This window comes from Bos indicus x Bos taurus, chromosome X (assembly GCF_003369695.1).
Source record: "Bos indicus x Bos taurus breed Angus x Brahman F1 hybrid chromosome X, Bos_hybrid_MaternalHap_v2.0, whole genome shotgun sequence".
NCBI classification, from domain to species: domain Eukaryota; kingdom Metazoa; phylum Chordata; class Mammalia; order Artiodactyla; family Bovidae; genus Bos; species Bos indicus x Bos taurus.
In genome coordinates this window covers 129,139,247-129,164,942 of record NC_040105.1, presented here as the reverse complement: position 1 = coordinate 129,164,942, position 25,696 = coordinate 129,139,247, and the positions used below count along the sequence as shown (strand labels likewise).

At 41.3% G+C, this 25,696-nt stretch overlaps 2 protein-coding genes and 1 long non-coding RNA gene across 5 annotated transcripts in view; 2 read left to right on the top strand and 1 right to left on the bottom strand.

Moving 5' to 3' along the window:
- Window positions 1–25,696, bottom strand: part of HS6ST2 (heparan sulfate 6-O-sulfotransferase 2) — a 490,102-nt gene that overhangs the window by 388,174 nt on the left and 76,232 nt on the right. The window lies entirely within an intron of this gene.
- LOC113887881 lies at window positions 6,345–7,096 on the top strand. Its single transcript, XR_003509847.1, has 2 exons — window positions 6,345–6,648; window positions 6,813–7,096. It is a non-coding gene; the product is annotated as an uncharacterized LOC113887881 (long non-coding RNA).
- LOC113887874 lies at window positions 13,553–14,378 on the top strand. Its single transcript, XM_027535123.1, has 2 exons — window positions 13,553–13,854; window positions 14,019–14,378. Exons 1-2 carry the CDS (start codon window positions 13,714–13,716, stop codon window positions 14,280–14,282), a joined length of 405 nt encoding a protein of 134 aa, XP_027390924.1. The 5' UTR covers window positions 13,553–13,713; the 3' UTR covers window positions 14,283–14,378.

Below are 25,696 nucleotides of genomic sequence, written 5' to 3'. Positions count from 1 at the left end.
GGGAGAAAGGGAAGGGTCCGGTGTGTGAGGAGGGAGGGAGGAGGCGTCCTTTCAGTCTAGGGCCCAGACCAGCCAGTCCATACTTACCCAGACACTGGGACTGAGGACTGGGTGAAGACTGAGAACTGCAGACTGAAGATTGCTTCCTGAACTCTTCATCCCACTGGTGAGAAGGAAAAGGACTTGGTGTTTCTGTGTGTTTCAGAGGTCCCATCTAGGGAGAGGGGTGATGTAGGGGTGGTGGCTCTGTGCAATAATCAGATCCCACTTTTCAGGTGTGACAATTGAGTTTTTGCCCCTCATCAATTTCTGTTCCTCTTCTGGCCCACATTTGGGCAAGCTACTACAAACAACCAGGGAGTAAAGGAACGTGACATAGAAACAGATATGCCTAACCTTAACCACTGGAATTACTGCCTTGCCTACATTTCCCAGTGCCAAAACCTCCATTACCCCAAATAGCCTCTAGTGCACGTGGAGAATCTAACTCAATGAGTAATAAAATTCAGCCCTTGCCCCTATACTCACCTTTAAAAGATGAGACCCTATGGCCCTTTTTCCCTTAGATGCAATCACACTTTTCACCTCAGTTGTTTTTTAAAAGATTCAATCTCAATGAAAGCAGGGTCTTCACAAATTGAAACCTGTTATAGGAAACCTACTGAGCAAGGTGTGATTATCCCAACTTCTGCTGCACTTAACAAATTTTACTTGATCTTAAAGCTGTAAAGCAAGAACAGGGCCTCAGTGTGAACTTGTACCCTTGGTGTCATGGCCCCACTCACTAGGGCTCCATGTATTTTGTTGATAATACTGCTTCCAACAAATAACTGGCAAATACTTTTCAGTCATAGCAAAACATTTGGCTAGCATGCTGTTTTCACTGCCTATCTCAACAACTTCTCGGCTACACTGAACCTTCACCTTCAAAGGGAAACGATACACCGTCACCTGTCTACTCAGTGGGGCCAGTGTCCACACCTGCCATCTCACACAGTCTTTGAAGGCAACATTTTCACCAGCTCTAACTTTTTCTAGGACACAATTAGGACCTCACACTGATGACATCATCCTTTGAGGAGATTCCTATGACACACAAACTACACTATCCCACCACTTCAGTTAAGCTCCTGAAAACTTTTTGGTAAATGCTGGACGGCAACACATCAAAAAGCTCATACACCACGATCAAGTTGGGTTTAATCCAGGGATGCAAGGATTCGATATATGGAAACCAATCAATGTGATACACCATAGTAACATACTGAAAGATAAAAACCATAGGATAATCTCAATTGATGCAGAAAAAGCCTTTGACAAAATTCAGCACCTATTTATGTTTAAAACTCTTCAAAAAATGGACATAGAAGGAACCTACCTCAACATAGTAAAGGCCATATATGATTGGCCTACAGCAAACATTAGTCTCAATGGTGAAAAACTGAAAGCATTCCCACTAAGATCAGGAACAAGACAAGGGTGTCCACTTTCACCACTACTATTTAACATAGTTCTGGAAGTCCTAGTGACAGCAATCAGCGAAGAAACAGAAATAAAAGGAATCCAGATCAGAAAAGAAGAGGTAAAGTTCTCACTGTTTGCAGATGACATGATACTGTACATAGAACACCCTAAAGATACTATCAGAAAATTACTGGAGCTAATCAGTGAATTTAGCAAAGTTGCAGGATACAAAATCAATACACAGAAATCACTTGCATTTCCATATACTAACAATGAAAAATCAGAGAGAGCAATTAAGGAATCAATCCCATTCACCACTGCAATGAAAAGAATTAAATATATAGGAATAAACTTACCTAAGGAGATGAAAGAACTGTACACAGAAAATTATAAGACACTAATGAAAGAAACCAAACAGAAACAGATGGAGAGATATTCCATGTTCCTGGGATGGAAGAATCAATATTGTGAAAACGATTATACTACCAAATGTAATCCACACACTCAGTGCAATACCTATCAAATGACCAATGGCATTTTTCACAGAACTACAACAAAAATTTTCACAGTTCATATGGAAACACAAAAGACTCCAGATAGCCAAAGCAGTCTTAAAAAAGAACAAGGGAGCTGGAGGAACCAACCTTCCTGACTTCAGATAATACTACAAAGGTACAGTCATCAAGACAGAATGGTACTGGCACCAAAAAAAAAAAAAAAAAACAGAAATATAGACCAAGGGAACAAGATAGAAAGCCCAGAAATAAATCCATGCACCTACAGGTACCTTATTTTTGACAAAGGAGGCAAGAATATACAATGGGGAAATGATAGCCTCTTCAATAAGTGGTGCTGGGAAAACTGGACAGCTACATGCAAAAGAATGAAATTAGAACACTTCCTAACACCATACACAAAGATAAACTCAAAATGGATTAGAGACCTAACTGTAAGACCAGAAACTATAAAACTCTTAGAAGAGAACATAGGCAGAACACTTGTTGACATAAATCAAAGCCAGATCCTCTATGTCCCATTTCCTAGAGTAATGGAAACAAAAATCAAAGCAAACCAGTGGGACCTGATTAAACTTAGCATCTTTTGCACAGCAAAGGAAACGATAAGCAAGATGAAAAGACAGTCCTCAGAATGGGAGAAAATGACAGCAAATGAAACAACTGACAAAGGATTAATTTCCAAAATATACAAGCAGCTCATATAACTCAATATCAGGAAAACAAACAACCCAATCAAAAAGTGAGAAAAAGACCTAAACAGACATTTCTCGACAGAAGACATACAGATGACCAACACACACCTGAAAAGATGCTCAACATCGCTCATTATTAGAGAAATGCAAGTCAAAGCCACAATGAGATATCACCTCATACCAGTCACAATGGCCATCCTCAAAGTCTGCAAACAATAAATGCTGGAGAGGGTGTGGAGAAAAGGGAAAGCTCCTGCACTGTTGGTCGGAATGAAAATTGATACAGCCACGATGGAAGACGGTATGGAGATTCCTTAAGAAACTAGGAATAAAAGCACCACATGACCCAGCAATCCTACTCCTAGGCATATACCCTGAAGAAATCAAAATCGAAAGGGACACATGTATCCCATTGTTCACTGCAGCACTATTTACAACAGCTAGAACATGGAAGCAACCTAGAGGTCCACTGACAGAAGAATGCATGAAGAAGTTGTGGACATATACATGGTGAAATATTACACAGCCATAAGAAGGAACGCATTTGAGTCAGTTCTAACGTGGTGGATGAACCTAGAACCTATTATATAGAGTGAAGTAAGTCAGAAAGAGAAAGAGAAATATCATATTTTAACGCATATATACAGAAACTAGAAAAATGGTACTGAAGAATTCATTTACAGGGCAGCAATGGAGAAACAGACTGGTTCCAAATAGGAAAAGGAGTACGTCAAGGCTGTGTATTGTCACCCTGCTTATGCTTATTTAACTTATATGCAGAGTACATCACGAGAAATGCTGGGCTGGAAGACGCACAAGCTGGAATCAAGATTGCTGGGAGAAATATCAATATCCTCAGATATGCAGATGACACCACCCTTATGGCAGAAAGTGAAGAGGAACTCAAAAGCCTCTTGATGAAAGTGAAAGAGGAGAGTGAAAAAGTAGGCTTAAAGCTCAATATTCAGAAAACGAAGATCATGCCATCTGGTCCCATCACTTCATGGGAAATAGATGGGGAAACAGTGGAAACAGTGGCAGACTTTATTTTGGGGGGCTCCAAAATCACTGCAGATGGTGATTGCAGCCATGAAATTAAAAGACGCTTACTCCTTGGAAGGAAATTTATGACCAACCTAGATAGCATACTCAAAAGCAGGGACATTACTTTGCCAACAAAGGTCCGTCTAGTCAAGGCCATGGTTTTTCCAGTGGTCGTGTACAGGTGTGAGAGTTGGACTGTGAAGAAAACTGAGCGCCAAAGAATTGATGCTCTTGAACTGTGGTGTTGGAGAAGACTATTGAGAGTCCCATGGACTGCAAGGAGATCCAACCGGTCCATTCCGAAAGAGATCAGTCCTGGGTGTTCTTTGGAAGGAATGACGCTAAAGCTGAAACTCCAGTACTTTGGCCACCTCATGCGAAGAGTTGACTCATTGGAAAAGACTCTGATGCTGCCAGGGATTGGGGGCAGGAGGAAAAGGGGACGACAGAGGATGAGATGGCTGGATGGCATCACCGACTCGATGGACGTGAGTTTGGGTGAACTCCGGGAGTTGGTGATGGACAGGGAGGCCTGGCGTGCTGCACTTCACAGGGTCGCAAAGAGTCGGACACGACTGAGCGACTGAACTGAACTGAACTGAACTGATTGGAGAAACAGACGTAGAGAATAGACTTATGGACATGGGGAGAGGGGAGGAAAAGGTGAGATGTATTGAAAGAGCAACATGGAATCTTAAATTATCATATGCTCAAAGATAGCCAAAGGGAGTTTGCTGTATGGCTCAGAAAACTCAAACAGGGGCTCTGTATCAACCTAGAGGGATAATATGGCGAGAGAGATAGGAGGGAGGTTCAACAGGGAGGAGATATAAGTATACCTATGGATGATTCATGTTGAGGTTAGACAGAAAACAACAAAATTTAGTAGAGCAATTATCCTTCAATTAAAAAATGAACAAATTTTTAATAATAGAAAAAAAAAAAAAGAAATCTAAAAAATTGTCACAGCAAAGAGGAACCTAACAAGGCAGAATATGGAATGACTGGATTTAGTATGGTATCCTGGATGGATACTGGGACAGCAAAAGGACATTAGGTAAAAACCAAGGAAATCTGAAAATGTTCCAGAAAAACATCTATTTCTGCTTTATTGACTATGCCATAGCCTTTGACTGTGTGGATCACAACAAACCGGAAAATTTTGAAAGAGATGGGAATACCAGACCACCTGAACTGCCTCTTGAGAAATCTGTATGCAGGTCACGAAGCAACAGTTAGAACTGAACATGCAATGACGAGCTGGGTCCAAATCGGGAAGTGAGTAAGTCAAGGCTGTATGTTGTCACCCTGCTTATTTAACGTATATGCAAAGTACTTCATGAGAAACTATCCACTGGATGAAGCACAAGCTGGAAACAAGAGTGCCGGGAGAAATATCAATAACCTCAGATACGCTGATGACACCACACTTATGGCAGAAAATGAAGAAGAACTAGAGCTTCCTGATGAAAGTGAAAGAGGAGAGTGAAAAAGTTGGCTTAAAGCTCAACATTCAGAAAACGAAGATGGTAGCATCCGGTCCCATCACTTCCTGGCAAATAGATGGGGAAACAATGGAAACAGTGGCAGACTTTACTTTTGTGGCCTCCAAAATCACTGCAGATGGTGACAGAAGCCATGAAACTAAAAGACGCTTACTCCTTGGAAGGAAAGTTCTGACCAACCTAGACAGCATATTAAAAAGCAGACATTACTTTGCTGACAAAGGTCCGTCTAGTAAGGTTATGGTTTTTCCAGTGGTCATGTATGGATGTGGGAGTTGGACTGTGAAGAAAGCTGAGCGCCGAAGAATTGATGCTTTTGAACTGTGGTGTTGGAGAAGACTCTTGAGAGTCCCTTGGACTGCAAGGAGATCCAACCAGTCCATTCTAAAGGAGATCAGTCCTGGGTGTTCATTTGAAGGACTGATGTTGAAGCTGAAACTCCAATACTTTCGCCACCTGATGCAAAGAGATGACTCATTTGGAAAGACCCTGATGCTGGGAAAGTTTGAGGGCAGGAGGAGAAGGGGACAACAGTGGATGAGATGGTTGGATGGAATCACCGACTCAATGGATATAGGTTTGGGTAAACTCCCGGAGTTGGTGATGGACAGGGAGGCTTGGCGTGCTGTTCATGGGGTCGCAAAGAGTCGGACACAACTGAGCGACTGAACTGAACTGTACTGAAAGAAATCTGATAATGTCCAGACTTTAGTTCATAATACTCTTTCACTGTGGGTTCACTAATTTGAACAAATGTTCAATACTAATGTACAATGGTAAACAAGAGAATTGGTTGTGGAGTATATGAAAACACTCTTCACAATTATCGTGCAAATCTAAAACTTCTAAAGTAAACTGTTTAAAAAAAAACAACACACCAAATACTAGGTAATGAGATCCGGAAGATGACAGAATTAAACACTGAATGGGGGTGGCCATGAGAAATGGTTTGCAAGGAACACTGGCTCCCTAACTTCTACACCACAAGAACTGAACTGGACAAGATGAGGAAATGTTTTCCGGAAAGTCAAATTGGGAAGGCTCTTTAATGGTTGTTGCGAAAGCACTTCTTTTCTCAAACCAGAGCACTTGGACTCCTTTGCACCCTCCCCGCCCCCATGGATGTTCCCAAGCGGCGCTTTGTGATGTCAGCAGTGTCAGGGCTACCATTGGCTGGAGAAATTTCTTGCTGACCAATCAAACGGACAGTTGTGGCTCACCATTGTCCTGCGACGGTATATATAGAGACGCCAGGCGCCTTGGTGGAGGCCACCGTTGCTACAACATGGCAGACCTAATTAAGGAAGTGAAGGAGGAGGAAACAGAAATCGAGATAGACGCTTTCCATTTGCAGCAACAAGCTTCAAGTGCTAACGAAGGAAGAGAAAGAACACTGATCAGTCCGATGGCTTGGACAGTCAGAAGGTCAGATTACCCTGCTCATGTTCTTCCTCTTCATCCCCCACCCAAGACTCGCCCTGCCGCAGCTTGCCTGGCACAAACCCCTCCTCAATGCACACCCGTTCTCTCAAAGTTCTTCCCATCCTCCTCCACTAATGTCTTTCTGGATGACTCTGTTTTCTTACCAGATACGAAAGCCCACGAGGAAGGTAAAATCAACCCTTCAGCGGAATCCGGGCCGGAAAAAGAAAGGGAAGAGGTCGGCGAATCCAGTCTTCTACCACCACCCGCAGAATAAAAAGAAGAATGAAAGTGGGCCAATGGCGGATGAAGAACCCCCAGAGGATTCTTCCAACACTTCTGACGATTCTGCAAGTAAGCCCCTGTGCCCACCTGGAGCCCAAGATGCTGAGCCATCTGCTGTAACTCCAGGAAAAGCAAAGGCAGAATAGTCGTTTGTGCAGACATCAAACATACAACGATGGTCCCCTCTGGACAGATCAAAGTATTCAGATGTTGACGATTAAAGTATCAACAAGCAGTAAAAAGATGTGTGTGCGTGTGTTTTTGATGATGGAGAGGGGAGAAAGGGAAGGGTCCGGTGTGTGAGGAGGGAGGGAGGAGGCGTCCTTTCAGTCTAGGGCCCAGACCAGCCAGTCCATACTTACCCAGACACTGGGACTGAGGACTGGGTGAAGACTGAGAACTGCAGACTGAAGATTGCTTCCTGAACTCTTCATCCCACTGGTGAGAAGGAAAAGGACTTGGTGTTTCTGTGTGTTTCAGAGGTCCCATCTAGGGAGAGGGGTGATGTAGGGGTGGTGGCTCTGTGCAATAATCAGATCCCACTTTTCAGGTGTGACAATTGAGTTTTTGCCCCTCATCAATTTCTGTTCCTCTTCTGGCCCACATTTGGGCAAGCTACTACAAACAACCAGGGAGTAAAGGAACGTGACATAGAAACAGATATGCCTAACCTTAACCACTGGAATTACTGCCTTGCCTACATTTCCCAGTGCCAAAACCTCCATTACCCCAAGTAGCCTCTAGTGCACGTGGAGAATCTAACTCAATGAGTAATAAAATTCAGCCCTTGCCCCTATACTCACCTTTAAAATATGAGACCCTATGGCCCTTTTTCCCTTAGATGCAATCACACTTTTCACCTCAGTTGTTTTTTAAAAGATTCAATCTCAATGAAAGCAGGGTCTTCACAAATTGAAACCTGTTATAGGAAACCTACTGAGCAAGGTGTGATTATCCCAACTTCTGCTGCACTTAACAAATTTTACTTGATCTTAAAGCTGTAAAGCAAGAACAGGGCCTCAGTGTGAACTTGTACCCTTGGTGTCATGGCCCCACTCACTAGGGCTCCATGTATTTTGTTGATAATACTGCTTCCAACAAATAACTGGCAAATACTTTTCAGTCATAGCAAAACATTTGGCTAGCATGCTGTTTTCACTGCCTATTTCAACAACTTCTCAGCTACACTGAACCTTCACCTTCAAAGGGAAACGATACACCGTCACCTGTCTACTCAGTGGGGCCAGTGTCCACACCTGCCATCTCACACAGTCTTTGAAGGCAACATTTTCACCAGCTCTAACTTTTTCTAGGACACAATTGGGACCTCACACTGATGACATCATCCTTTGAGGAGATTCCTATGACACACAAACTACACTATCCCACCACTTCAGTTAAGCTCCTGAAAACTTTTTGTTAAATGCTGGACGGCAACACATCAAAAAGCTCATACACCACGATCAAGTTGGGTTTAATCCAGGGATGCAAGGATTCAATATATGGAAATCAATCAATGTGATACACCATAGTAACATATTGAAAGATAAAAACCATATGATAATCTCAATTGATGCAGGAAAAAGCCTTTGACAAAATTCAGCACCTATTTATGATTAAAACTCTTCAAAAAATGGACATAGAAGGAACCTACCTCAACATAGTAAAGGCCATATATGATTGGCCTACAGCAAACATTAGTCTCAATGGTGCAAAACTGAAAGCATTCCCACTAAGATCAGGAACAAGACAAGGGTGTCCACTTTCACCACTACTATTCAACATAGTTCTGGAAGTCCTAGTGACAGCAATCAGCGAAGAAACAGAAATAAAAGGAATCCAGATCAGAAAAGAAGAAGTAAAGTTCTCACTGTTTGCAGATGACATGATACTGTACATAAAACACCCTAAAGATACTATCAGAAAATTACTGGAGCTAATCAGTGAATTTAGCAAAGTTGCAGGATACAAAATCAATACACAGAAATCACTTGCATTTCCATATACTAACAATGAAAAATCAGAGAGAGCAATTAAGGAATCAATCCCATTCACCACTGCAATGAAAAGAATTAAGTATATAGGAATAAACTTACCTAAGGAGATGAAAGAACTGTACACAGAAAATTATAAGACACTAATGAAAGAAACCAAACAGAAACAGATGGAGAGATATTCCATGTTCCTGGGATGGAAGAATGAATATTGTGGAAACGATTATACTACCAAATGTAATCCACACACTCAGTGCAATACCTATCAAATGACCAATGGCATTTTTCACAGAACTACAACAAAAATTTTCACAGTTCATATGGAAACACAAAAGACTCCAGATAGCCAAAGCAGTCTTAAAAAAGAACAAGGGAGCTGGAGGAACCAACCTTCCTGACTTCAGATAATACTACAAAGGTACAGTCATCAAGACAGAATGGTACTGGCACACACACAAAAAAAAAAAACAGTAATATAGACCAAGGGAACAAGATAGAAAGCCCAGAAATAAATCCATGCACCTACAGGTACCTTATTTTTGACAAAGGAGGCAAGAATATACAATGGGGAAAAGATAGCCTCTTCAATAAGTGGTGCTGGGAAAAGTGGACAGCTACATGCAAAAGAATGAAATTAGAACACTTCCTAACACCATACACAAAGATAAACTCAAAATGGATTAGAGACCTAACTGTAAGACCAGAAACTATAAAACTCTTAGAAGAGAACATAGGCAGAACACTTGTTGACATAAATCAAAGCAAGATCCTCTATGTCCCATTTCCTAGAGTAATGGAAACAAAAATCAAAGCAAACCAGTGGGACCTGATTAAACTTAGCATCTTTTGCACAGCAAAGGAAACGATAAGCAAGATGAAAAGACAGTCCTCAGAATGGGAGAAAATGACAGCAAATGAAACAACTGACAAAGGATTAATTTCCAAAATATACAAGCAGCTCATATAACTCAATATCAGGAAAACAAACAACCCAATCAAAAAGTGAGAAAAAGACCTAAACAGACATTTCTCGACAGAAGACATACAGATGACCAACACACACCTGAAAAGATGCTCAACATCGCTCATTATTAGAGAAATGCAAGTCAAAGCCACAATGAGATATCACCTCATACCAGTCACAATGGCCATCCTCAAAGTCTGCAAACAATAAATGCTGGAGAGGGTGTGGAGAAAAGGGAAAGCTCCTGCACTGTTGGTCGGAATGAAAATTGATACAGCCACGATGGAAGACGGTATGGAGATTCCTTAAGAAACTAGGAATAAAAGCACCACATGACCCAGCAATCCTACTCCTAGGCATATACCCTGAAGAAATCAAAATCGAAAGGGACACATGTATCCCATTGTTCACTGCAGCACTATTTACAACAGCTAGAACATGGAAGCAACCTAGATGTCCACTGACAGAAGAATGCATGAAGAAGTTGTGGACATATACATGGTGAAATATTACACAGCCATAAGAAGGAACGCATTTGAGTCAGTTCTAACGTGGTGGATGAACCTAGAACCTATTATATAGAGTGAAGTAAGTCAGAAAGAGAAAGAGAAATATCATATTTTAACGCATATATACAGAAACTAGAAAAATGGTACTGAAGAATTCATTTACAGGGCAGCAATGGAGAAACAGACTGGTTCCAAATAGGAAAAGGAGTACGTCAAGGCTGTGTATTGTCACCCTGCTTATGCTTATTTAACTTATATGCAGAGTACATCACGAGAAATGCTGGGCTGGAAGACGCACAAGCTGGAATCAAGATTGCTGGGAGAAATATCAATATCCTCAGATATGCAGATGACACCACCCTTATGGCAGAAAGTGAAGAGGAACTCAAAAGCCTCTTGATGAAAGTGAAAGAGGAGAGTGAAAAAGTAGGCTTAAAGCTCAATATTCAGAAAACGAAGATCATGCCATCTGGTCCCATCACTTCATGGGAAATAGATGGGGAAACAGTGGAAACAGTGGCAGACTTTATTTTGGGGGGCTCCAAAATCACTGCAGATGGTGATTGCAGCCATGAAATTAAAAGACGCTTACTCCTTGGAAGGAAATTTATGACCAACCTAGATAGCATACTCAAAAGCAGGGACATTACTTTGCCAACAAAGGTCCGTCTAGTCAAGGCCATGGTTTTTCCGGTGGTCGTGTACAGGTGTGAGAGTTGGACTGTGAAGAAAACTGAGCGCCAAAGAATTGATGCTCTTGAACTGTGGTGTTGGAGAAGACTATTGAGAGTCCCATGGACTGCAAGGAGATCCAACCGGTCCATTCCGAAAGAGATCAGTCCTGGGTGTTCTTTGGAAGGAATGACGCTAAAGCTGAAACTCCAGTACTTTGGCCACCTCATGCGAAGAGTTGACTCATTGGAAAAGACTCTGATGCTGCCAGGGATTGGGGGCAGGAGGAAAAGGGGACGACAGAGGATGAGATGGCTGGATGGCATCACCGACTCGATGGACGTGAGTTTGGGTGAACTCCGGGAGTTGGTGATGGACAGGGAGGCCTGGCGTGCTGCACTTCACAGGGTCGCAAAGAGTCGGACACGACTGAGCGACTGAACTGAACTGAACTGAACTGATTGGAGAAACAGACGTAGAGAATAGACTTATGGACATGGGGAGAGGGGAGGAAAAGGTGAGATGTATTGAAAGAGCAACATGGAATCTTAAATTATCGTATGCTCAAATATAGCCAAAGGGAGTTTGCTGTATGGCTCAGAAAACTCAAACAGGGGCTCTGTATCAACCTAGAGGGATAATATGGCGAGAGAGATAGGAGGGAGGTTCAACAGGGAGGAGATATAAGTATACCTATGGATGATTCATGTTGAGGTTAGACAGAAAACAACAAAATTCAGTAGAGCAATTATCCTTCAATTAAAAATGAACAAAATTTTTAATAATAGAAAAAAAAAAAAAAGAAATCTAAAAATTGTCACAGCAAAGAGGAACCTAACAAGGCAGAATATGGAATGACTGGATTTAGTATGGTATCCTGGATGGATACTGGGACAGCAAAAGGACATTAGGTAAAAACCAAGGAAATCTGAAAATGTTCCAGAAAAACATCTATTTCTGCTTTATTGACTATGCCATAGCCTTTGACTGTGTGGATCACAGCAAACCGGAAAATTTTGAAAGAGATGGGAATACCAGACCACCTGAACTGCCTCTTGAGAAATCTGTATGCAGGTCACGAAGCAACAGTTAGAACTGAACATGCAATGACGAGCTGGGTCCAAATCGGGAAGTGAGTAAGTCAAGGCTGTATGTTGTCACCCTGCTTATTTAACGTATATGCAAAGTACTTCATGAGAAACTATCCACTGGATGAAGCACAAGCTGGAAACAAGAGTGCCGGGAGAAATATCAATAACCTCAGATACGCTGATGACACCACACTTATGGCAGAAAATGAAGAAGAACTAGAGCTTCCTGATGAAAGTGAAAGAGGAGAGTGAAAAAGTTGGCTTAAAGCTCAACATTCAGAAAACGAAGATGATAGCATCCGGTCCCATCACTTCCTGGCAAATAGATGGGGAAACAATGGAAACAGTGGCAGACTTTACTTTTGTGGCCTCCAAAATCACTGCAGATGGTGACAGAAGCCATGAAACTAAAAGACGCTTACTCCTTGGAAGGAAAGTTCTGACCAACCTAGACAGCATATTAAAAAGCAGACATTACTTTGCTGACAAAGGTCCGTCTAGTAAGGTTATGGTTTTTCCAGTGGTCATGTATGGATGTGGGAGTTGGACTGTGAAGAAAGCTGAGCGCCGAAGAATTGATGCTTTTGAACTGTGGTGTTGGAGAAGACTCTTGAGAGTCCCTTGGACTGCAAGGAGATCCAACCAGTCCGTTCTAAAGGAGATCAGTCCTGGGTGTTCATTTGAAGGACTGATGTTGAAGCTGAAACTCCAATACTTTCGCCACCTGATGCAAAGAGATGACTCATTTGGAAAGACCCTGATGCTGGGAAAGTTTGAGGGCAGGAGGAGAAGGGGACAACAGTGGATGAGATGGTTGGATGGAATCACCGACTCAATGGATATAGGTTTGGGTAAACTCCCGGAGTTGGTGATGGACAGGGAGGCTTGGCGTGCTGTTCATGGGGTCGCAAAGAGTCGGACACAACTGAGCGACTGAACTGAACTGTACTGAAAGAAATCTGATAATGTCCAGACTTTAGTTCATAATACTCTTTCACTGTGGGTTCACTAATTTGAACAAATGTTCAATACTAATGTACAATGGTAAACAAGAGAATTGGTTGTGGAGTATATGAAAACACTCTTCACAATTATCGTGCAAATCTAAAACTTCTAAAGTAAACTGTTTAAAAAAAAACAACACACCAAATACTAGGTAATGAGATCCGGAAGATGACAGAATTAAACACTGAATGGGGGTGGCCATGAGAAATGGTTTGCAAGGAACACTGGCTCCCTAACTTCTACACCACAAGAACTGAACTGGACAAGATGAGGAAATGTTTTCCGGAAAGTCAAATTGGGAAGGCTCTTTAATGGTTGTTGCGAAAGCACTTCTTTTCTCAAACCAGAGCACTTGGACTCCTTTGCACCCTCCCCGCCCCCATGGATGTTCCCAAGCGGCGCTTTGTGATGTCAGCAGTGTCAGGGCTACCATTGGCTGGAGAAATTTCTTGCTGACCAATCAAACGGACAGTTGTGGCTCACCATTGTCCTGCGACGGTATATATAGAGACGCCAGGCGCCTTGGTGGAGGCCACCGTTGCTACAACATGGCAGACCTAATTAAGGAAGTGAAGGAGGAGGAAACAGAAATCGAGATAGACGCTTTCCATTTGCAGCAACAAGCTTCAAGTGCTAACGAAAGGAAGAGAAAGAACACTGATCAGTCCGATGGCTTGGACAGTCAGAAGGTCAGATTACCCTGCTCATGTTCTTCCTCTTCATCCCCCACCCAAGACTCGCCCTGCCGCAGCTTGCCTGGCACAAACCCCTCCTCAATGCACACCCGTTCTCTCAAAGTTCTTCCCATCCTCCTCCACTAATGTCTTTCTGGATGACTCTGTTTTCTTACCAGATACGAAAGCCCACGAGGAAGGTAAAATCAACCCTTCAGCGGAATCCGGGCCGGAAAAAGAAAGGGAAGAGGTCGGCGAATCCAGTCTTCTACCACCACCCGCAGAATAAAAAGAAGAATGAAAGTGGGCCAATGGCGGATGAAGAACCCCCAGAGGATTCTTCCAACACTTCTGACGATTCTGCAAGTAAGCCCCTGTGCCCACCTGGAGCCCAAGATGCTGAGCCATCTGCTGTAACTCCAGGAAAAGCAAAGGCAGAATAGTCGTTTGTGCAGACATCAAACATACAACGATGGTCCCCTCTGGACAGATCAAAGTATTCAGATGTTGACGATTAAAGTATCAACAAGCAGTAAAAAGATGTGTGTGCGTGTGTTTTTTGATGATGGAGAGGGGAGAAAGGGAAGGGTCCGGTGTGTGAGGAGGGAGGGAGGAGGCGTCCTTTCAGTCTAGGGCCCAGACCAGCCAGTCCATACTTACCCAGACACTGGGACTGAGGACTGGGTGAAGACTGAGAACTGCAGACTGAAGATTGCTTCCTGAACTCTTCATCCCACTGGTGAGAAGGAAAAGGACTTGGTGTTTCTGTGTGTTTCAGAGGTCCCATCTAGGGAGAGGGGTGATGTAGGGGTGGTGGCTCTGTGCAATAATCAGATCCCACTTTTCAGGTGTGACAATTGAGTTTTTGCCCCTCATCAATTTCTGTTCCTCTTCTGGCCCACATTTGGGCAAGCTACTACAAACAACCAGGGAGTAAAGGTACGTGACATAGAAACAGATATGCCTAACCTTAACCACTGGAATTACTGCCTTGCCTACATTTCCCAGTGCCAAAACCTCCATTACCCCAAGTAGCCTCTAGTGCACGTGGAGAATCTAACTCAATGAGTAATAAAATTAAGTCTTTGGCCTGTATAATAAGCTTTAAAAATATGAGACCAGATAGACCTTTCCCCTTAGTTACAATCACAGTTTTCACCTCAGTTGTTTTTTTGTTTTTTTTTAACTTTACATAATTGTATTAGTTTTGCCAAATATCAAAATGAATCCGCCACATCACCTCAGTTGTTTTTTAAAAGATTCAATCTCAATGAAACCAGTGTCTTCACAGATTGAAACCCATTATAGCAGACCTCTTCAGAGAAGGTGTGATTATCCCCACTCCTGCTGCACTTAACAGACAAATTTTACTTGAACTTAAAGCTGTAAAGTGAGAACAGGGCCTCAGTGTGAACTTTTACCCTTGGTGTCATTTCACCATTCACTAGGGTTCCATGCATATTGTTAGCAATATTGCTTCCACAGAATAACTTGTAAATACTTGGTAGTCATAACAAAGCATTTGTCTAGCCTGCCGTTTTCAGTGACTGTATCCACAGCTTCTCAGCTACACTTGACCTTCACCTTCAGAGGGACACGGTACACCTTCACCTGCTACTCAGTGGCCCACTGTCCACACCTGCCATCTCACATAGTCTTCGAAGGCAATATTTCCACTGCCTTTAGCTTTCCCAGGTACACAATTAGGACCTCACATTGATGACACTCTCATTTGGGGAGATTCCTATGATACACTAGTAGACGGTCCCACCACATCAGTTAAGTTCCTGAAAATTCTTTGGTAAGTTGAGTACTGCTCCAATCTTGCCAATGATGAGAAACAAATTTTAGTCTTAGATGAAGTATTCATACTGTTAAGACAAGCCCAACGTGTTTCACCAGGACTTCCCTGGTGGTTCAGATGGTAAAGCGTTTGTCTACAATGTGGGAGACCTGGGTTCGATCCCTGGGTCGGGAAGATTCTCTGGAGAAGGAAATGGCAACCTACTGCAGTACTCTTGCCTATAAAATCCCATGGAGAGAGGAGCCTGGTGCAGGCAGAGTCGGACACGACTGAGCGACTTCACAACATGTTTTAGAAATTTTTAGATTCTGGAGGCAACATTTCTTCATATGCACAGTATTTTTGGTCAGTAACTTCCAAATAGGCCTGCCTTGAATGAGACACCCTGTGTCAGAAGATTCTAGAGTCTGCCTAAATTGCCAAAGAACAAGCACCCCTATTAGCGCCCCCGGAGACTCCTTCACTGTGCAAGCTTTAGCAACTTTCTCTCATGTATCTTGGAGTCCCTGTGCCATCAATGATAGCCATTACTCTCATGGGCTTCTGATACAAGGAACTGCCCACCATGGCCCAATGCTGTATGACCGTAGTGTAGCACATGTGAGTACATGCTGGACTGGCCTGGAAATATAGACTATCTCAGGTCTTGAACCTATGACCCTCCATATCCAGCTGCCCATTTGGCCTTTGATTATGTAAGTAGCACTCTGCAAGCTCAGGATAGCTAGTGAAGCCTCCTTGCTACAGGATGGAGCCGAACCTGGGCCCTCTGCATACCCTATCTTCAGGAGAGGGTACCTTCCCCTGTGCTCAGCCCTTTGTCAGATGCCACACTGCTACAACAGCTCATTTCTTAGAACCCCTGGACACGTGGGGAGCCCCTTAGCATCAACACAGTGAAAACCAAAGGGAGGTCATTCACTTAACCAATGATATCAACACCATGACACTTAATGGAGCTTGCTTGAGAGTTGCTACTTTTCATCTCTTCATCAGAATGTTCTTATAAAGGACAGGACCCAAAGGTTAGCTCAAATGTTCAAACTTTATGCAGTTGCCTTCGCAGACAATGTGTGACCAATAATTGGCCTCATCTTCACATCTTTATAGATCTTTGGGCCACTGCCAATGTGCTGACTGTCTATTCTTGCCAAGTCAAACAATTCCTATCCAAGCTTGTATCATTTAGGATGAAGAACTCACAGAATCTCTTGCTTCCAGAGAGATTATACCCAAAATGTAAATCAAGGTCACACATTTCTCCACATATTAAAGCCACAATACAATGTCTCACCATGGCATTCCTTGTCCTCTTTGGAGTTCTACACATTGATAGAAACCCACTCATTTTACTTTTGAGAATACAAAATAGTAGCTCTTGAACAAGATGTTGAATGGAATACTCATCTCCTTTACTGGTCTCACACTGCAGGTTCCATAATGCCTTCCATAAACAAGATGAAATTAAATTAACCATGCAATGCTTTAGTTACCAAACAAACATAATGGGTAAATTGTAATAGAGTTTGATCCCATTGTTTATTCAGTTTTATTGACTTGTAATGGACATTTAAAATTGCCTGTGTTTAAGGTGTAGAAATTGATGCTTTGATTGTATCTATATCCATACCTACATCTATAGAATGAATGAATCACAATCATCTAATGATTCATCACCTCACAGTTACTATTCTTTCTCTTTTTTCGTTGGCTTAACACTATTTTTGATGCATAACTCATTATATCAGTAACAATCATTTTCATATATTCTTGGTGTATGTATGAAATCATTAGCCTTGACATCGAGATGAAATTTGGGGAGGGCAGTGTACATTCCACTTCTATGAGATGATATCAAGCTCCCATATTTCACAAAACCATATATATATGTGTGTGTGTGTGCATATATACATATATATATGTATGTATGTATTTATACACATGAGAATGACACTGTAAGAAAGATATCACTATTTCAGGAAACAAATATGGCTTGAGGGCCTAGTATGTGTCAGATATTGCTCTTGTTTCTGGACTTACAGTGAAGGACATAAAGTCAATATTTCCTGTCATCAAGTAATTTCTATTTTCATGGGCAAAGGGGTGGTTCCTGGTATTGGTGTGGGGCAGAGGACAGCTAATACCTAAAGGGTGTGGGGAAACCTTTTCTGAGGTGCTGATATCTGAATCAAGACTTGAAGAATGAGATACAGTCAGTTGTGTGAAGAGTTTGAAGAACAGCATTATAGGTAGGACAGAAGGAGCCATGTCATGAGGCAAGAACAGTGTGCTGAGGAACTGTGAAGGTTGAGTGTAACTGGAGATCAGTCAGAGAGGAGCAGAGCAGACTGAGAAGACTAAGGCTGGAGAGGCAGAGATGAGGTCTTGTAGGGACTTGTGCGATAAGAATCTAGACTTTATCTTCTGTGCAGTGGAGGGCTGTTTGATAGTTTGATAAAGAAAGTGATATAGTCTGGTTGCCTTTTTACAAAGTTCACTGAATGTTGTGAACTGTGTAGAATCAGAGGAGTCTCAGCCTCTTAACACTACAGAAGTATGATATAATGATAATCGAGACTAGGGTCGCAGCAGAGGGGATATAACAGTATTTACTTGAACAGTTGCAACCACACGATTTCAAGTCCAATCTCACCACCTAAAAGGTATATGACCTTGAGTAAGTTCCTAAACTTTGATAATACTTAGTTTTCTCATCTGTAAAATGGGAATGATGATCGCATGTATCTGTATCTTAGAACCATTCTGGGATTGAATGGAACAATTTATGTAAAACACCTGACATTATATTAGACTACTAAGCATATGATTGGAGAAGGCAATGGCAACCTACTCCAGTACTCTTGCCTGGAAAATCCCATGGACAGAGGAGCCTGGTGGGCTGCAGTCCATGGGGTCGCTAAGAGTCGGGCATGACTGAGCGACTTCACTTTCACTTTTCATTTTCATGCATTGGAGAAGGAAATGGCAACCCACTCCAGTATTCTCGCCTGGAAACTCCCAGGGACGGGAGCCTGGTGGGCTGCCATCTATGGAGTCGCACAGAGTTGGACACGACTGAAGCGACTTAGCAGCAGCAAGCATATGATTGGAGAAGGCAATGTCAACCCACTCCAGTACTCTTGCCTGGGAAATCCCATGGACGGAGGAACCTGGTGGACTATAGTCCATGGGGTCGTGAGGAGTCAGACACGACTGAGCAACTTCACTTTCACTTTTCACTTTCATGCACTGGAGAAGGAAATGGGAACCTACTCCAGTGTTCTTGCCTGGAGAATCCCAAGGACAGGGGAGCCTGGTGGGCTGCCGTCTATGGGGTCACACAGAGTCGAACACAACTGACGCGACTTGGCAATAACAACAGCAACAAAGCATGTGATTAAATGGCTTCTGTTTCTATCAATAATATAAATACATACATACATACTTAAGTACATACTTCTTGCCTCTTTCTCCCCTACCCTCCACCTCCAAACCTAGAATGGCCTGTGTTAGCTGCTGATAAGTAATGAGTAATTGAGTAATCAGACCTTCTTTCATCCTTGAAGACAGAGTATTTGTGGGCACCTTTTCTCAGTGGTTAAGCATTCTGGTACCTCTAGATAACAAATGTCTGTCCATGACTTATAATTAATTTATTTAATGAATATAGTAGTATCTGATTTCTAACCTTCTCTTTCTACCTAACAAATCATTGCTGGAATACCAACGCCCTCTTCTCCAACCTCTTCCATGGATCTCAAATGAACAGCAACCCATATTTCTTCCTTACCAGCAAATATAACATGCTGAGCTTAGTCAGACTGTATTCACAGTTGCTTCCTTCCAAATGCAGCTTTGAGTTCTTCTTTCCTCAAAAAAATCTTCTTGGATTTTTCAAAGCAGGTCCTCATTTTATTACTTCCGGATCAGGACTCTTCCAAAGGCTCTTGTTCCCTTGATGCTTCTACTTTCTCCTTTTGGTCTCTGATATTTGCCCATCTTTCCACATTAGGATCAGTTAAGACTGCAAGTAAGAAGCTGTTTAGTGGCTTCTCCACATAATGAAATCGGAATAGATTTTTCCTTTCCCGTTGAAGCAAGGAAGGTCCCTTCTGCACCTAGAGCAGCTGAGTGATGAAAGTGTCCTCATTCTTTAAGGCTAAACTCAAATGGTGCTTCTGCTTTGAAGCCTTTCTGCTGCCAAAGCCAGCAGAGTCCATTGCTTTTATGCTCCTACAGATACTCGGATTAAAGCAATTGCCATTTTACATTAGAATTTTTGATATATCTATTTGTCTTCCCCAATATACAATATACAACAAGGACAAGCATATTTCATTCATCTCTGGAATCCCAAACCTGAACAGAAGAGAAACAATATTATGGTCACTGTTCAAGGCATGATTGATGAACTCCTCCTGGAGGAGTGAATACTCAAATCATTCTGCATATACTAGATCATGTTCCCTGCTTTATAATGTTTGCTTTAGAAAATGTTAAGCTTAAAATCATTTATCAGTTTTTATTGTTAAAAACTCAAAGTAAAAAAAAAAAAAAAAAACAACTCAAAGTACAGGGATGAACTTTCAAAAAATTACCCTAAGCACTAAAAACTGAAGACACCCTGGGATATGCACACTTTTTACAACTATCTTTCTGGACATGGCTCTAAATAGATGCTAAATAGATAAAGACAGCATTCAAAATATTTTTCACTTGCTAATTTAGACCACTACTTTTCATAGCTTTAAAATTCTTTGAGGGAGCAGTCCTAAGATGGCGGAGGAATAGGACAGGGAGACTACGTGCTCCCCCACAAATTCATCAAAAGAACATTTGAACGCTGAGTCAATTCCACAAAACAACTTCTGAATGCCAGCAGAGGACATCAGGCACCCAGAGAAGCAGCCCATTGTCTTCGAAAGGAGATGTTTTATCAACGGTGCTGTATACATGGAGAAGTCTTGAGGCTACTGTAAAAATAAGACTGAAAACCAGAAGCAGGAGCCTTAAGTCCAAATCCTGAGAACACCAGAGAATTCCTGAATCCAGGGAACATTAATCGACAGGAGCTCATCAAAAGCCTCCATACCTACACTGAAACCAAGCACCACCTAAGGGCCAACAAGTTCCAGAGCAAGACATACCACACAAACTCTCCAGCAACACAGGAACACAGCCCTGAGCTTCAATATACAGGCTGCCCAAAGTCACTCCAAACCCACGGACATCTCATAACTCATTACTGGACACTTCATTGCACTCCAGAGAGAAGAAATACAGCTCCACCCACCAGAACAACAAGGCAAGCTTCCCTAACCAGGAAACATTGACAGGCCACCCCTACAACCCCACCCACAGCCAGGAAACTCCACAATAAAGAGAACTCTACAAACTGCCAGAATACAGAAAAGCCACCCCAAACACACCAATATAAACAAGATGAAGAGACAGAGGAATACCCAGCAGGTAAACGAACAGGATAAATGCCCACCAAACCAAACAAAAGAGGAAGAGATAGGGAATCTACCTGATAAAGAATTCCGAATAATGATAGTGAAAATGATCCAAAATCTTGAAATCAAAATGGAATCACAGATAAACAGCCTGAGACAAGGATTGAGAAGATGCAAGAAAGGTTTCACAAGGACCTAGAAGAAATAAAAGAGTCAATATATAATGAATAATGCAATAAATGAGATCAAAAACACTCTGGAGGGAACAAATAATAGAATAAGAGAGGCAGAAGATAGGATTCGTGAGGTAGAAGATAGATTGGTAGAAATAAATGAATCAGAGAGGAAAAAAGAAAAACGAATTACCAGAAATGAGGACAATCTCAGAGACCTCTTGGACAATGGTAAACGCCTCAACATTCGAAAGATAGGAGTCCCAGAAGAAGAAGACAAAAGAAAGACCATGAGAAATACTTGAGGAGATAATCATTGAAAACTTCCCTAAAATGGAGAAGGAAATAATCATCCAAGTCCAAGAAACCCAGAGAGTCCCAAATAAGATAAAACCAAGGCAAAACACCCCAAGACACATATTAATCAAATTAACAAAGATCAAACACAAAGAACAAATATTAAAGCAGCAAGGGAAAAACAACAAATAACACACAAGGGGATTCCCATAAGGATAACAGCTGATCTTTCAGTAGAAACTCTTCAGGCCAGGAGGGAATGGCAGGACATATTGAAGTGATGAAAGAGAAAAACCTACCACCCAGTAAGGATCTCATTCAATATGAAAGAGAAATCAAAAGCTTTACAGGCAAGCAAAAGCTGAGAGAATTCAGCAGCACCAAATCAGCTCTCCAACAAATGCTAAAGGATCTGCTCTAGACAGGAAACACAGATAGGGTGTATAAACTCAAACCCAAAAAAACCAAAGTAAATGGCAACGGAATCATACTTATCAATAACTACCTTAAATGTAAATGGGTTGAATGCCCCAACAAAAAGATAAAGACTGGCTGAGTGGATACAAAAACAAGACCCCTTTATATGTTGTCTACAAGATACCCACCACAAAACAAGGGACACATACAGACTGAAAGTGAAGGGCTGAAAAAAAATATTCCATGCAAATAGAGACCAAAAGAAAGCAGGAGTAGCAATACTCATATCATATAAAATAGACTTTAAAACAAAGGCTGTGTAAAGAGACAAAGAAGGATGCTACATAATGATCAAAGGATAAATCCAAGAAGAAGATATAAAAATGATGAATATATATGCACCCAACATAGGAGCACCACAATATGTAAGACAAATGCTAACAAGTATGAAAGAGGAAATTAACAATAACACAATAATAGTGGGAAACTTTAATACCCCACTCACACCTATGGATAGATCAACTAAACAGAAAATTAACAAGGAAACACAAACTTTAACTGATACAACAGACCAGTTAGACCTAATTGATATCTATAGGACATTACAGCACCAAACAATGAAATTCATCTTTTTCTCAAGTGCACCTGAAATCTTCTCCAGGATAGATCACATCCAGGGCCATTAATCTAGCCTTGGTAAATTCAAAAAAATTGAAATCATTCCAAGCATCTTTTCTGACCACAATGCAGTAAGATTAGGTCTCAATTACAAGAGAAAAACTATTAAAAATTCCAACATATGGAGGCTGAACAACACGCTACTGAATCACAGAAGAAATTAAAATAGAAATAAAAATATACATAGAAATGAATAAAAATGGAAACACAACAACCCAAAACCTGTGGGACACTGTAAAAGCAGTCCTAAGGGGAAGGTTCATAGCAATACAGGCATACCTCAAGAAACAAAACAAAAAAGGCAAAACAAATAACCTAACTCTACACCTAAAGCAACTAGAAAAGGAAGAAATGAAGAACCCCAGGTTAGTACAAGGAAAGAAATCTTAAAAATTAGGGCAGAAATAAATGCAAAAGAAACAAAAGAGACCATAGCAAAAATCAATAAAGCCAAAAGCTGGTTCTTTGAGAGGATAAATAAAATTGACAAACCATTAGCCAGACTCATCAAGAAACAAAGGGTGAAGAATCAAATCAATAAAATTAGAAATGAAAATGGAGAGATCACAACAGACAACACAGAAATACAAAGGATCATAAGAGACTACTATCAGCAATTATATGCCAATAAAATGGACAACTTGGGAGAAATGGACAAATTCTTAGAAAAGTACAACTTTCCAAAACTGAACCAGGAAGAAATAGAAAATCTTAACAGACCTATCACAAGCACAAAAATTGAAACTGTAATCAGAAATCTTCCAGCAAACAAAAGCCCAGGTCCAGACGGCTTCACAGCTGAATTCTACCAAAAATTTAGAGAATAGCTAACAGCTATTTTACTCAAACTCTTCCAGAAAATTGCAGAGGAGGTAAACTGCCAAACTCATTCTATGAGGCCACCATTCACCATAATACCAAAACCTGACAAAGATGCCACAAAAAAAGAAAACTACAGGCCAATATCACTGATGAACATAGATGCAAAAATCCTTAACAAAATTCTAGCAATCAGAATCGAACAACACATTAAAAAGATCATACATCATGACCAAGTGGGCTTTACCCCCAGAGATGCTAGGATTCTTCAATACTGCAAATTAATCAATGTAATACACCACGTTAGCAAACTGAAAGATAAAAGCCATATGATTATATCAATAGATGCAGAGAAATCTTTTGACAAAATTCAACAATCATTTATGATAAAAACCCTCCAGAACCAGGAATAGAAGGAACATACCTCAACATAATAAAAGCTACATATGACAAACCCACAGCAAACATTATCCTCAATGGTGAAACATTGAAAGCATTTCCCCTAAAGTCAGGAACAAGACAAGGGTGGCCACTTTCACCACTACTATTCAACATAGTTTTGGAAGTTTTGGCCACAGCAATCAGAGCAGAAAAAGAAATAAAAGGAATCCAAATTGGAAAAGAAGCAGTAAAACTCTCACTGTTTGCAGAGGACATGATCCTCTACATAGAAAACCCTAAATACTCCACCAGAAAATTACTAGAGCTAATCAATGAATATAGTAAAGTTGCAGGATATAAAATCAACACACAGAAATCCCTTGCATTTCTATACATAGAAAGAGAAATTAAGGAAACAATGCCATTCAGCATTGAAATGAAAGAATAAAATACTTAGGAATATATCTACCTAAAGAAACTAGAGACCTATATATAGAAAACTATAAAACACTGGTGAAAGAAATCAAGGAGGACACTAATAGATGGAGAAATATACCATGTTCATGGATTGGAAAATCAATGTAGTGAAAATGAGTATACTACCCAAAGCAATCTATAGATTCAATGCAATCCCTATCAAGCTGCTGCTACTGCTGCTGCTAAGTCACTTCAGTCGTGTCTGACTCTGTGCGACCCCAGAGACGGCAGCCCACCGGTCCCTGTGATTCTCCAGGCAAGAACACTGGAGTGGGTTGCCATTTCCTCTCCAATGCATGAAAGTGAAAAGTGAAAGTGAAGTCGCTCAGTCGTGTCTGACTCTTAGCGACCCCATGGACTGCAGCCTACCAGGCTCCTCCGTCCATGGGATTTTCCAGGCAAGAGTACTGGAGTGGGGTGCCATTGCCTTCTCCACCCTATCAAGCTACTAATGGTATTTTTCACAGAGCTAGAACAAATAATTTCACAATTTGTATGGAAATACAAAAACCCTCAATAGCAAAAGCAATCTTGAATAGAAGAATGGAACTGGTGGAATCAACCTGCCTGACTTCATGCTCTACTACAAAGACACAGTCATCAAGACAGTATGGTACTGGCACAAAGACAGAAATATAGATCAATGGAACAAACAAAAAGCCCAGAGATAAATCAACCACCTATGGATGCCTTATCTTCAACATGAGGCAAGAATATGCAATGGAGAAAAGACAATCTCTTTAACAAGTGGTGCTGGGAAAAATGGTCAACCACGTGTAAAAGAATGAAACTAGAACACTTTCCAACATGATACACAAAATAAACTCAAAATGGATTAAAGATCTAAATGTAAGACCAGAAACTATAAAACTCCTAGAGGAGAACATAGGCAAAACACTCTCCGACATAAATCACAGCAGGATCCTCCATGACCCACCTCCCAGAATATTGGAAATAAAAGCAAAAATAAACAAATGGGACCTAATTAAAATTAAAAGCTTCTGCACAACAAATGAAACTATAAGCAAGGTGAAAAGACAGCCTTCAGAATGGGAGAAAATAATAGCAAATGAAGCAACTGTCAAAGAATTAATCTCAAAATATACAAGCAACTCCTGCAGCTCAATTCCAGAAAAATAAATGACCCAATCAAAAAATGGGCGGAAGAACTAAACAGACATTTCTCCAAAGAAGACATACAGATGGCAAACAAACATATGAAAAGATGCTCAACATCACTCATTATCAGAGAAATGCAAATCAAAACCACTATGAGGTACCACTTCAGGCTAGTCAGAATGGCTGCTATCCAAAAGTCTATAAGCAATAAATGCCGGAGAGGGTGTGGATAAAGG